We start from the raw sequence: 14,747 nt of genomic DNA, 5'->3' as shown, positions 1-14,747 counted from the left end.
TTTTTTTTTTTTGTTTTGAATGCTCTTCTATTTATAGATGATGTTGGGTAGTTGACCGTTGAGCTTTTTCTTCCCGTTTGGCTTGAAGAATATGACCGTTGAAACTAGCCGTTGGAAGCTTCTGACGAACGTCGATTCTTCACATCATAAATTCGTTGTAGCTCTTTATCTGAAATAATCTTCCTCAGATCAAGTGATAAGTATATGATAATCATAGAAACAATAAGTTGGAAAACATGGAATCAATCATCAGATATTCAGAAAGTAAGATGAACTTACTTGATCGATGTCTTGATCGATAAAGCTTTGATCGATTACATTATCGATTAATTACATGAAGAAAAGATATAGCAGATAGATGCAATTATCGAATAGATTATGGATCATATGATGATCGAATAAATGATCGATAAATGATGAAGCATGAATACAGTGACCCAAAAATGATTTATGCAAGAATAAACCTTTTCAAGTTACGTTTGCCTTTAAAGAGTTATATGTTAAAAGAAGGCTGAGAAAAACTTGAAAGAAAATAGATCATTGATTTTAAGAATCATCATAGTCGACTGATGTTTAAACGGAAAACGTTCCATGATCGAACAAGTGATCGAACACTTGTTGATCGAACAGATTATCGATAATCCAAGTGTTACAAAAATGAAACTTCAGTCATTGATGATCGAACAAATTATTGATAAATGGATGATGGATAAGGTTATCGATAAATACAGTGTTATAGAATAGAATTTTAAGTAATGATTTTCCGAACACATTATCGATAAACAAATAATAGATAACCTTATCGATAAACAATAAGCAAAAGTATATTCGGAGAAAACACATGCTATGTAGGTTGATCGAATAGGTGATCGATTAATGAGTGATCGATAAAGTTATCGATAAAGTAAAACAAGGAGATTTAATCCTGTAAATTCAAAGAACTGATTTATCGATCACGTTACGTGAAAAACAGGGTAGACATGTAAGAGCAATGATCGATCATATTATCGATAAATGACTGATCGATGAGGTAATCGATAAATGGAGACTAAAGCAAAACATAGAATGAGTAGACCGCATTACCATTTATCTGTCTTCTCATCGATAATCTATTTATCGATCATGCTATCGATAAATGCCTATTTATCCATACCGTTAACTTTGTTTATCGATCAAGTGATCGATAAATACATCTATCCATAATGTTATCCGAAAACCATTTATCCAATAGGTTATAAAACCTCAATAATGCATATGAAGATAAAAGAGAAGAATTAAAGAGATAGTACCAGGAACTCGATAAAATGATCGAATATGTAGTTGTTTGATCAGGCTCGAGTAACATCTGATAATGACTTTTCATTTCCTCATTTCTTCTAGTGCTTTTACTCAATAACATGTTTGAGTAGTATGTTGTTTGAGAGATTAATCAATCAATGTAGAACTTCTGGTCTTTGCCTCAATAAATTCGAAGTCTGATTCAAGCAGAACGAAGGTCAACTTTGAGTGATCATAACTCTTCCAATTCAACTCCAAATTTTGCAAATGACCTATCCCCAGAAAGCTCTTTGAGTCTACTTTCTAATGCAACAAGAATCACCCCAAAATTCGTTGTGGTTGAAAATTTATCTTCATCACAATGACTAAAGGTCGGAATCAAGGCGTTAATCCTTACTGCAATGTTTCGAGCAACATATCTCCCTCATATGAAACTATTTGAAGTTGATTTTGGTGTCCATGAACCGTGTTCTGAGTCTAGTTTCATATGAATTAAGTTTCACCTCAAACGGATTTGTGGTTTGAGAGATATTGAAGAAATACCGAACCTATGTCAGAGCTGAATGAAGAACAGAGCATAACAGAGGATGCATTTTATCGATAACTTGATCGATAAATGGATGATCGATCAAGTGATCGATAATTGCCCATGAAAATCACCTCTAAAGCTTATTTTCCATGTTTATATGAAGGGTGACTCAATATATGATGGTATAACTTCCCGGTTGTATATTTTAGCTTCCGACTGAGCCATCCAAACTTCTGATTGAGCATTGCAACCTTTAACATCAAATCTATGAACTTGAATCTTGATATTTCCATTTGATCTTGCAAGTTCTTCTTTTCTCAATCTCTCTTCTTCTTCTTCCTCTTGATCATTCTCGACAACTCAAAGTTCAAACTATTTTCTTTTCTTGAGGAAACTACAAAAGATATTAAGTATGATAGTTAGTCAAAATATGAGGTAAACAATTTATGCAAACTTTTTGCTCTATTATTTGACATCATCAAAACTAATCATATCTAACAATTCTGAAACCGTATTTTTGGTTTTGCCAAACACCCCCTTGGTCCGGGACTCCACCAGGTACATCTACCAGTATCTCCTGGAGGGGCCTCGTCCCGTCACCTTTCTTCTCCCTCCACAGGTCGGCCCTCCTGTTCTTCCATGCCATCCCAAGCCTCTTGATCGTGTCAGCCCTCAACTCCTCCCCCAGAATAAATTTACTCTATGATTAAAATAATAAATTAACTAAATAACAAATTATAAAAAAATAATTAAGCAATTTCAATAATCAAAAACAAATAACTAGTTTTTAACTAATTTAAGAATATTATAAATAAAATATAAATTAATCAAAAACAAATAATAATTAAACAATTAAGTAATTTAAATGAAAAATATTTTTACTCAACTAAATTTAAAATTATTATAAGTAATAAATTAATGAAATCAATAACAAATTATTTTCATTTAACTACTTTTAAATAATTTAAATAAAAAATATATATATTCATTTAACTACTTTTAAAAATATTATAAATAACAAACAAATTAAATAAATAAAAAATTATAATCAAACAATTAAATTATTTGAAAACAAAATATATAATCATTTATTTAAATTTAAAAAAATTATAAATAACAATTTTATATTACCTTCATCATTTCCCAGCCTTGCTGCTTCTTGTCTGAGGTGATCTTCTTCCAGTCCTGCACGTAGATGGGGAACATCGTCCACTGCTGACCAAGGAGGCGCACGTACTTGTTGTACAACTAGCCACCTTTCTTCGTCGGTTGGCCCAACTCATTGAGCGGCACAACCACTCGTCCGCTCGTCATCATAGACAGCTCTCTGGCTGTCAGCCTCCGATAGGACCTGTTCCCCTCAGTGTCTGCAAAATTTAATTAGGAAATAAATTATATATCAATAAATTAATACAATTTCTATATAAATTAAATACTGATCAAAACTTTAAAAAGTTAAATAAATACTTACCGACAAATTCCACCTCATAACCAGCCTGACATCTCGGAGCAGGACGCTGCGCAGCCTGGGGATACTCATTCCCCTGATCCTGCTGCTCCTCCTCCTCCTCGTCAGCAGCATCAGCATCAGCATGGGGTTGCTCATCCCCAGTAAAATGAGCCTCCTCAGTCCGCTCAACATCATCCTGCTCCATAAAACTGAGGATATCCTCCTCGCTGAGATCGTAGTCATGAATGCTGGGGAATGGCTCACCAGCATCATGATGAACCTCACTGGGTCCAGCTCTCTCAGGATCAACTGGGTCTTTCCCGTGTCGACGAGTCATCCTAATAACAACAAATAGTAATTATTTATAAATAAAATAAAAAGAAAAATTATTTATAAGCTACAACATAATAAAATAAATAAAATAAAAAATAAAATAAAAATTATTTATCAATAAATTACTATTTTTACCTGAAAATAAGGATCTGCAACTGAATCAGAACTCGAATATGTTTGTGGAGAAAATTCAGCAGAGCTTCGCTTCCAGAACGATTGAAGAAGTGAGAGTTGGGGGGGTTTATATAGACCGAGAATTTCTAGTGGTTTACCACTTTTGGACCAAACCGCTAGAAATTCCCAACGGTCACAAGGGCCTCGGGAATTGCCAGAAATTTCTAGCGGTTCGGTCCAAAACCACTAGAAATTTCTAAACTCCTCGGGAATGAAAAATATTTCTAGCGGTTCATGCATCAACCGCTAGAAATTTTCAGTGTCTAGCGGTTTATTGGCCTGAACCGCTAGAAAATAAACGCTACAAATTTGGCGCCAAGTTCCGGCCAAAACCCGGGGAATTTTCTAGCTCTAAATTTCTAGCGGTTAGGTGGTAACCGCTAGAAATGTGCGGGCAATGGTCAAACCGTCTGTATTTTGCAGCGGTTTTTATGAAAACCGCTAGAAATATCTAGAATTTCTAGCGGTTTTGTTGAACCGCTAGAAAGGTTCCGCTGCTACTTTAACATTTTCTCGTAGTGTTAGTATAATTTCTTCTTCACTGAATGGCTCCTACAAAATTGATTAAGTCATCAACATTAAGAAGCATATTTAATGCCAACCGGAATCAGATGTTGACTAATTGAATCATGGTTGCCATCTTGTGCAACTGAAGAGAAGGAGAGGAGAACGAATAATGAAGAAAAGGGTTGAGCTTGTATAAAAATCATATAACAGGATGTGAAATTTAGGACTAAGGCTAAGTTAATAATTTTATAAATATAAAATTGATTTAGAGTATATTATAACTCCTCCAATTCTAAATATAAGACTCATTTTATAGTGTAACTTTTAGATCCGGAGGAATATATAATTATTTATCTTGTAACCTACGAATAGGTTATTCTTTTCATTTGTGTGAATCTTTATTTAATTTATTCATTCAATGTAGTACTATATGTAAGGTCGTGGGGATATCCTCATTGCTGTTTTCATTTGTAGTATTTTTTCTGGGGTAAATTTCAAAAAGTTGATAAATACGTGTAATTGAGAAGTAAAGGAAAGACAAAGCAAATTAGTAATTTCACCCATGAAGTATGGTTCGGATAAGACGAAGCAACATCCATTTTAAAATGATATAAACAAGGCATTAGAAATGCCCAGATGGATTCAAATTGAAAAAGGCCTTGGTAAAATTCCCGCTCGCCCGCTTTTAGATAGAATTCTTCAAAACGCCATATTGCGCACTGAAAGATACTATTAATGCTCAACAAGCTGTTTCAGAATGGTATTGTTGTGAAAGGCACCTCCAGCTTTGGGAACCAACTACAATTGACTTCTTGCCTCCTTAGCGTCGATCTGAATATAAAGTATTAAAATTTTGGAAATTAAGTTGGATCTAACACTCTGAAATATTACATGCATTCAACATCCTAACAAATATTTAAAAAATATTTTAGGGTGCTTAATACATATTTCTTAATGAACTTTTTACCGAGTTAAAAATGCCCCTGAGAAAAAATATTTCATGCATATAATTGCTCTAATTTTAAGGATGAAATTATACTACAAAATATTTTAGAGTGCTGAACATATATGAAGAGATACCTTAGAGTGTTACATGAACTACAAAATATTTTAATGTGTTGAATATATTTAAAGAATATTTTAAGGCACTAAGTCCATCTTAAATCAAAACTGCTAATGCATCATTCGCACGTGTCTTAATGGTTGTGCTGTAACTTGTAATACGCCATGTCGGATATAGGCTGCAACTTGCAAGGCACAGGATAGCGTACATTCTCTGCTGTTTTTTTTTCCTCCCCCCCCCCCCCTCTTTTTCTTTGTAGACTGCTTTTTGCATTTAAAAGATGGCCTTGTAAGATAAGTAGCTGCATATGCTAAACATTTACATATCTGTGCCTAGCAGAAATAAAGGCGGAATTATGACGTCTCTTTAATCTGTACTTTTGACCTTTTTTTTTTTTTCCCTCCTTCGGCCTGAGTGCTTATGACCTTTCAAAGTTTTAAGTCTTATCAAGAAATTTATAACTTTTCCGCCTCTGTTGATGAAATGAAATGTGGCGAATTATAGGTCGATTACATTTTAACTCAAGAAGTCTATTGCTCAGATTCCAATTTTGTCATCTTTTTTGTACATGTATAAATGTGGACTAAATTGGGGCGGGCAACATGAGCCCTTTTCAGTTTTGTGGGTTTTATTTCATTCTTAATACTATCTCCGATTTTTAATATAACATCTTATTTGATTTTTATTTTAATCTTAAATATAAGACTTCAATCCACTTTGTTTCTAGCATTTATACTTTTTTTTTTCAAAATAGCCCTTCTAATAATGATAGTTCTAGTTAATACACTTGATTAGCAAGGATATTTTAGGAAAGACAACACCTATTTAGGATAAATAACGACTTCAACTTACTTCTTTAATCTCCTCAAATTAGTCAACTGGCTCTTATAATTAGGACCGGAAGTAGTATGAGATACAGTAAATAATTTAAGGAAATTAAAAAATTTTAATTATTTAATTATAGCCTATTTTACATGATTTTTTTTAAATACTTATATATGTAATCAGATTATATATTAATTTATAAATAATGTGAATTAGTTTTAAAAAACAAAAAATATAGATAGTTTTAAATAATTTAATAATTTTTTAATTTTTTAAATTATTTAATTGAGTTTTGTATTAAGAATCAAAGATAGTATAAGACGAAGGATAACCCTTTCAAAATCCGCTGCCAGCTTATAAGCGCCAAACTGGAAAGTGAAGGAGGAAGATTTGAGCAGAAAACTTGCAGTTTTTTAATTTCAATTGCTTAGGATAATAATATCCGCTTCAATACGCAACTCACTGTGAGGAAGTTATGAGAAAATTGTGCCCGTTTAAAATGGAGCCTATTAATTCCCAGCCACAAAAAAAAAAAAAAAGGAGCCTGCTGCCAGTGGGATAACGTGGAATAAATTGCAGCTCACTTGTCCTAACCTTCAATGTTTGACATTTGGCATCTATTTGTTTACATTACATTGGTTTTGCGAGTTAAGGTGTAAATTTATTTTTGATCTTATATTTTATGTACACCTAATATTCTGATCTTTTTGATGTTACTATTTTATTGATAATCTTTCTTTATGCAAGTTTACCTTTGATTCTTTTTTTCTGGGTAGAATTTTACAGGTATGGATAAAATTGCATAAAAAGAGATTATGAGTAAAAATTGCACCACTAAAAAAATTGGGTGTTGAGTACACTTGAAAACCTTAATCATTTATTTAACATGAAAGAAATACAATTATGAAATCTTGGTCAAACATTATGAAAGAATTTTTTGATTGGGCTTCTTCTCAAGTGCATGACGAGGCTTCTTGGGCTAATTAACTACATAAAAGCCTATGTCTGTCTGAGACAATATACCATGGTGGCTTTTTCATGTTGATTCTTGAGATAACATAGTCATCTATTGATATCCGGGACCCAATCCATCTAAATTTTTTGTAACAAAAAAGAAGTATTGAATCAACCTTGTTAGAAGAGGTATTGATTTGTAAGGGTCATGAAACTTGCATGTAACATGTAACTTGATTAATGTGCAGGATCTTGCTTCTTGTCACATTGGTCCTTGAATAACGAAGTGCATTTACATTACTAACTGCTGGCTAAATCTGTCAATTAACGACGGAAACATATTAGTAATGCAAATCATTTATCGCTAATTCTCTTGTCATGAATCAATTATTGACGGGATTTTGAGTTTTAATCAATTAGTATCTCAATTTTAAACGCAGTCAAATTTCTTACAAGGAATAGTATAGTTTATACCAAATCTTACCAGCCAAGCTTATGCTTTTATATTTCTGCAAAAGGCATGACATTTCCCAAATATTAGAAAAGGTTAGTTAATCTTTGCTAGTCATATAATGATACAAGAGGACACATAATTCATTATTAATTCCCCCTCTTGCCCAGAATCTCAGCATTCAAAGAAGAATATTTACCATCCGATATACATCAAATTTCCTATGAAAAAAAAGAGGAGAAATTCTTAGGCCGTAGGTCTAGCATGCCAACTCATCTAAACTCTGTCCGATAAAATGCTCCAACTCATATAATTTTAATCTACATGTCCAACTCATTGTCAGTAAATTGTTGTTTTAAAAAAAAGTGATGATTTCCATTTCTGCAACTTCTTCTCTCTTTCCTAATCCCTCTCCCTCATCTCTTCGCTTCATCTCAAATTCTCCCTTTCTCCCTTCACCTCCTCCTTTTCTTCCAAGATGCTGGCGGTGGAGATTCCGAAGTTGACGAGAGATGCAGTGAAGAAGGTTTCAAAAATTATCAAGTTTGAGCGTAATTTATCTAGGAAGTTGAGATCTGAAACTTTTATAAGGAAACCTTACAGTCGTCTTTGAGAACCATCTGGACGGGAAAAGAGTCCAAACCGTCGATGATGGCGAGCAACATCTTCTTCATCTCCGCCTAGAACTCGCCCTTGTCAACGGTGCCACTGCCATCCACGGTGAACTTCTCAAAGATGATTTTCATGGAGGAAATTTAGACTAAGATTCCTCGTATATTACCACTATACCCTACTCATATATTGTCTCTCCCTTCCATGAGAACTTGCTATGTTTTGTGAAGAATGGAAGGAGATGTGTTTTGTAAAATACTCAACACCATATCTTGCCTCACACTGGTGATTAATGAGTAAGGGAGAAAAAAATCTCTTAATGGTTTCACATGTGCAATATCTCCGCCGCCATCGCCCGCAGCGTTGAGGAGAAGGGGGGGGGGAATTAAGGGAGGAAGGAAAAGAGTAAAGAAGGGGCAGAAATGGAAATCGTCACTCCTATTGTTTTAAAACAACGATTTAATGAAAATGAGTTGGCTGACGTGACATATAAATTAAAATTACGTGAGTTGGAGTATTTTTACTGGATAAAGTTTGGATGACGTGGCACACTAGAAGTACCTAAGAATTTCTATGAAAGAAGAGAATATATGAAATCATTCACAACGCAGGCACTGCATGCTAATTAAAAGGAATGTACAAGTCAATGGATGCCCTTATCCTAATAACTAATAAAAGAAATCAAATTAGAAACTTATTCTAAGGTTTCAACGTGTCTACGTTAAACAAGGTAAAATATCATCTCATGAATCATGAAAGCCATGAAATTCAATAGAACCGAAGAATGAAAACTTTATATTTAAATTTAACAGCAAAAACCTTTTGAAAGAACAAAATAAATAAATAGATAAATTATAGAGATAACGCTTGATATATTTTCTCCCATGATTTTGCACCAGGTCTAAGTTTGTTTTGAAAGCTTATACCAAAACCCAAAGAAATAGACTCAACATTCATCCGAAATTATTAGTCAGAAAACTATAGAAGCATAAACAGCAAAATTAATAAACCTCTCCTTTCTAAACTGCGTCAATGAATGCTCGGGACATAAATTCAAGTAAGGAATCGTCAAATAGCGGATCATCTAAAAAATGAAGTTAGGCTTAAATCCAAACAGTAGGGTGAATTAATAGAGGCAAAGACTGAAGACAATACAGGTATTTAAAATTAAAATAAAGAAAAATGAAACAAATAGAGACGATAGCAACGTTCATATGTATACTATGTATATAAACTTAAAAAAAAAAAAACTGATATCCACATAATAAAAGGATGTCGAATTTTAGAAGAATATGCACCTAATTACCATAATTCCAACAATACACTCCAATGGAGATATTTTCCATCTGAAGCTTACGTCCTTCTACGATCTCGATATGAGGGGGGCTCAATTTCTCACAAATGTAGGCATGAAAATATTTGAGTGAAGGACAAAGCATGGTTCCTTTAAATACAAAGGTTAATTCTGGTAGACAATACAACTTCACAGATCTCACTTTAGGAAGAGTGATAGTAGGGTTAAAAGTGTTACCACTACAATAATGGTTTCCAACTATTTCTTCCATCGAGTCACAAAATCCAACAGAAATGGTCTCTAGGTTTTGGAGCTGTGCTAATAAGTCCGGCATTATCAGCATCTTCATTTTGCTGCACTCTAAAACATCAAGATCTCTGAGGTAACGATAGGGGCTACCCAAGGATGGAGCAAATGGTGCCACTATTTGTTTCAAGTCTTTCAACTCACACTTACTTATGAACAACTCATTGATGTCTTCTGGAAGTATTGTTGCTCTGTTTGCCAAGTCAATACCACATAAAACAACCCTTTTTAAGGGATAGGATTCAAGTGCACGCGCATAAGAAGCAGAATCAAATAATGTAGCTAAACTTAGAAAATAATTTTTGAGTACATGATCTTTGCCTTTCAAGCCCTTAACATAGGCATTAAACTCTTCAGTGTTACAAAAGTTGACTGAAATAACTTCCAACTTTTCCAAACCCTGTAGATTCTGTGCGCTTGCATCCATTGATTTTGGATTACTATTCATCAACCAGAGAGACCTAAGATTGGTCATTTTGGATATTACTGATGTTGACATTTTCAACTGAGTTGCACCTTCTAGATTCAACCTTAAAAGATTGACCAACAACTCCAAGCCAGAAGGTGTTTCATTGATGGCTGTAAATGAAAGGTCCAACTCTATTAATCGTTGCAATTTTGCTAATGAAGGCACATAAATCAATTCTTCACATTGTGAAAGCAATAATGCAATGAGGCATTCCAGGTTAGATACAGATTCAGGCAATTGTTTGATGCCAGTCTTAGACAAATCAAGTATTTTAAGAGCTGGCATGTTGCTGAAAAAAATATGTGGGATGGACTCAAGATCATCATTACAATCTAAAAGCAATGTGGAAATTTTAGAACACTTAGGAGATGTGCCATCCGGAATTTTCTGTATTTTGTTTCCAGTCAGAAAAACTTTCTCCAAATTTTCTTTCCATTCTCCATTCTTTGGTACCTCTACCAACTTCATACAAGGTTTTGCCATGATTTCACCAGCCTTCTTTGCAAAATCGATAGCCATGACCCTCAGCAAAGTGTGCATTCTCCAATACCAATTTTCTTTTATCAACAGACTATTATTGTTTAATTTATTCAACATGGTGTAACCTTCATTATATTGCATCTCTATGCTCTTTGGTTCATCGCCTGTCCATCCCTCATAGAAAAATCTTCTGATTAAACGTTCAGTATAACCATCTTCAACATATTTCTCAACAGAAGTATCTTCAACATATTCCTTGGCACTTAATGCATAGTATAAAAGAAACCTTTGCAATTTATTATTTAAGCAAGCATAGCTAAATTTCAATACTGAAAATACCCTCTCCTCCATATCATATTGTCCGTTGTCCAAGTTTTGAAGGCATTCCAACAAAAAATTCCATTCTCTTATGTGTTCCTTTCCCTTCATACTTCTTGCTATTGTAACAATAGCAAGAGGTAAACCCCCGCATTGATTTGCCACGTCCTTTGCTATAAGCTCGACCCCACTAGATTGTATTTGATGGATCCCAACAGTGCTTTTAAACAAATCCCAACCATCTTCTTCATCTAGAGGTTTTACATCTATTATGTTCTTCATGCAATTCATACTTTGACACACTTCCCAAGAACGAGTTGTCAGAATCAATTTAATTACTTTGTTTGAAACAGGAAATCCAACCTCTTCTAAAATGATAGGCTCCCAAACATTATCGAGAATAAGAACACACCTATTTATGTATTCAAATGCTTGCAATAATTTTCCAGATATTCTTGTGATATCACACTCATCAGATATGTCAACATTAATTGATCTTGCAACGGCCTTTTGCAACTTGTAAATTCTATTATGATCTTGTGACATGGTAATCCAAATAACATGGTCAAAGTCATCACCAGTGTCTTCTAAAAGCTTGTTATGGACATGAGTTGCTAAACTTGTTTTTCCTACCCCTGCCATTCCCCATATCCCAATTATTGACACCTCATCTTTCATAACCCATTCCCATATTTGTTGAGTATGTCTTTGAACCTCCTTTCCCACTAGATGAGTTGTCGGCAGTTTATAACCTTTAAGGCATTGTAGCAATAAAAAACATGCGGTCAAAATAGGGAATCGTTTATTTTAAGCGCGAATAAAATACAAATAAATTAAATATATTGCATGCATTTTGACACACGTTTTTCATATATCCTAAAAACGAAGTAATAATTATGAAGCGATGATAACAATTACTTTAAGTCATGATGTTAGAATGAATAATATAAATTAATTTTGGGTTAATGAGCATTTTGTATCATAAAGTACATCTAAATGTAACAATACACATGTGAACTTTCCCAAATGGCACAAAAGTATCACCTCCTTCAAGCGTAGCATATATTTGTTATTTTAGTGTAGTGCATTACACCTGGACACTAGGTGGGTCACCACACTAAAAGAATGGGCGTTAGCTGCACTTAACGAAGATGACGCTTGCGCTCCATTTAAGAAGGTTCATGTGTACAGGTATTTTTTGATAAACTTTATGTGCTAGCCGTACATGGAGGAATATTTTATAAATATTTCTACGCCCTAACCTTTTTTTTTCCCGTATAAATAACGACCAAAAATGACCGCAATAAGTGAAAGCATATACCTGTTTTCAAACCAACGTTACTTTTCTTGGCTCCAGTATCAAAATGAACCCCCTTTCTTTTAATTCCGCATGAAACTTTTTCATTTTCGACCTGTTCGTGGTGCCATCTTGCTGCTTCATCGTACAGTGTTTCTTTTTCTTCGTTCAAGTCACTCTTAAGCAACTTTAATGCCAAATTCAATCTTTCTTCATGGCTGTCAAGCTGCATTTTGTTTATGTAATTTATTTGACAAGAGTGTTTGAAATCCATGTTTGTTTGTGTGCATATAAATAAATATATATATACATATATATAGCGCATTAAAACATGACAACTCTGTAAGTGAACATACCTGAAATGAAGGCTCTTTCCTCACATAATTACTCAGTTGTTGCATGTAATTAATAACAAATATACCACAATCATATCTGCATATTGAAGAACTATACTAGTCAGGATGAACACATATGTTTTAATTTTTTTAAAAAAAGATTCTTGCACTCACCCATTAGGCTGTAATTGTATATTGCTTTTCATTCTCCAGTAAAATTTTGTGAACGTACCATTTCCAAAGAGTCTATCCATGGCAAGCAACTGCATAAAAAAAGGATTAATTATAAAGAATTAAAAGATAAAAAAAAACCATGTCACGCTTACCAGTTTCTCTGTTGTTTGGTCACGTTCAGCTTTATCTATGAATTGGTCACACAGCGAATCCCATATTTCAACTTCTTGATTCTTCATATAAATAATATATAGATAATAATGTCCACGTGAATTTTTTCCAACATGAACTGGAATAAATATCTGTAACATGTAACCAAACAAATCAAATTCACATATAATCAAAAAGAGTACTCATTTTGATAAATAAAACATCAATTACAACAAGACAAAAAAGATACCATATCCAGTCTTAATTATAATATCTCATTTGTAGTTTATAAATGAGATTTTATAATTAAGATCGGAGATAGTAATATATACCTTCTCACAATATATCAAGTCAGACATGTAGTTGTCTCTCATATTATTCCGTTCAACAAAGTCAAGGAAGGAACTTGCATCACCACTATTGAGTGCTGCATTCTATAACAAAAGAACCCTTAAAAATTCTTGTCAATATAGATTCAAGAACTAACATGTATCATTCAACTGAAAAGAGAATGAGAAATTACCGAAAACATCACTGGAAGATACCAATTCAAGGGTTTACTTTCCTTTCTTCTTTCAAAGTCGGTCAAAATATCAGCAAAGATATCTATTATCTAAAAGAATAGAAAAATTGAATACTAACATAACTAAGACCTTGCTAAATAATAACAAAATAGAATAAAATTATAAGTAAACACTCACCCACGAATCTAAATGAGTCTGTGGTCTAAGTGTGGTCAATTGAGGTTGATACAGAAATGAACGTGATGATGAAAAAAGTACACATCTCTCACTAAGGAACATATAAGATGAGTGGTTTAATTAAGCTTCACATTTATAAAAAAAAAGAACACGCGCGCGCGCGCGCGCACAAAACACTAGTCACATGGCTGTAAGCATATGAATCTAACCTTGAATGCTCAAAAACATATTTTATCAACTTTAAGTCACGTTCATTCACCATATTAGAAACACAGAAAGGGCCGACTTTAATCCTCTCTTGATGCACAGCTTCTGCATCGATTTTTTCTTGTTGGAGAGCCTTTATCCCTTCCCACATTGTACTGGGGGGCATGTAACAATCAACCATTCTTTCATCTGCGGGTCCTGTTTTATGTACAATAACTCAATGATATTCAAACAAAGAAGCATTACAAGTAACAGAATTTATTGACGCTCGTTTTCCATATACTTGCAGATTCCATACGTCAATAAATAAAAGCTTGATGTTGAGATCCAATAAGTTACAGTGAAACAGAGGAGTTAACTACTGCCTCCAGTCCTATTTATAAAACCTCATTTGTAAACTACAGACGATGTTTTATAATTAAGACAGGAGGTAACACAAAATAAATTCTCTAAAATTATAGTGAGAAGAGATGAGAGGCTATATGCTGTCAAAACATCAATCAATATCACGAATGTTGTATTTTACGCAACAGATAAACGAGAGGGAGTTGGTTAAGGGGGGTTAATGGGAAGTTAGTTAATTGGCTTTGAGAGGCCTGGGGTTTATAACTAAGGGATCAAGAGGACTAATTGCAATCAGCTTGTGAGATAATGAATTTAACTATCTGTTTCTATAGGTTCTTAACTCCCTCTTTTCTCTTCTCTTCTATTCTTCCCTCTTCCCTTTTCTTTTTGTATTTTTTTTGTACATTAATGACATCAGAGCCACGCAATTTTTGACCTGTATGCCTGACAAGATACTAGAAAACACAGAGAAGTGGCAAAGAGGTCTGAAAAAAG

The 14,747-nt window shown here is 33.8% G+C and overlaps 1 protein-coding gene across 1 annotated transcript; it reads right to left on the bottom strand.

Moving 5' to 3' along the window:
• Window positions 1-9,359: 9,359 nt before the first annotated feature.
• LOC114759754 (disease resistance protein At4g27190-like) lies at window positions 9,360-12,887 on the bottom strand. Its single transcript, XM_028948993.1, has 4 exons — window positions 12,850-12,887; window positions 12,697-12,772; window positions 12,365-12,566; window positions 9,360-11,795 (listed from the first exon to the last, which is right to left on the bottom strand). The coding sequence occupies exons 1-4, from the start codon at window positions 12,879-12,881 to the stop codon at window positions 9,475-9,477; spliced, it is 2,631 nt and encodes an 876-aa protein (XP_028804826.1). The 5' UTR covers window positions 12,882-12,887; the 3' UTR covers window positions 9,360-9,474.
• Between the last annotated feature and the right edge of the window lie 1,860 nt (window positions 12,888-14,747).

This window comes from Neltuma alba, unplaced genomic scaffold, assembly GCF_004799145.2.
Source record: "Neltuma alba isolate B1F8T4 unplaced genomic scaffold, ASM479914v2 tig00010889_pilon, whole genome shotgun sequence".
NCBI classification, from domain to species: domain Eukaryota; kingdom Viridiplantae; phylum Streptophyta; class Magnoliopsida; order Fabales; family Fabaceae; genus Neltuma; species Neltuma alba.
The sequence above is the reverse complement of the archived record's forward strand: the minus strand, read 5'-3'. Positions and strand labels throughout refer to the sequence as shown.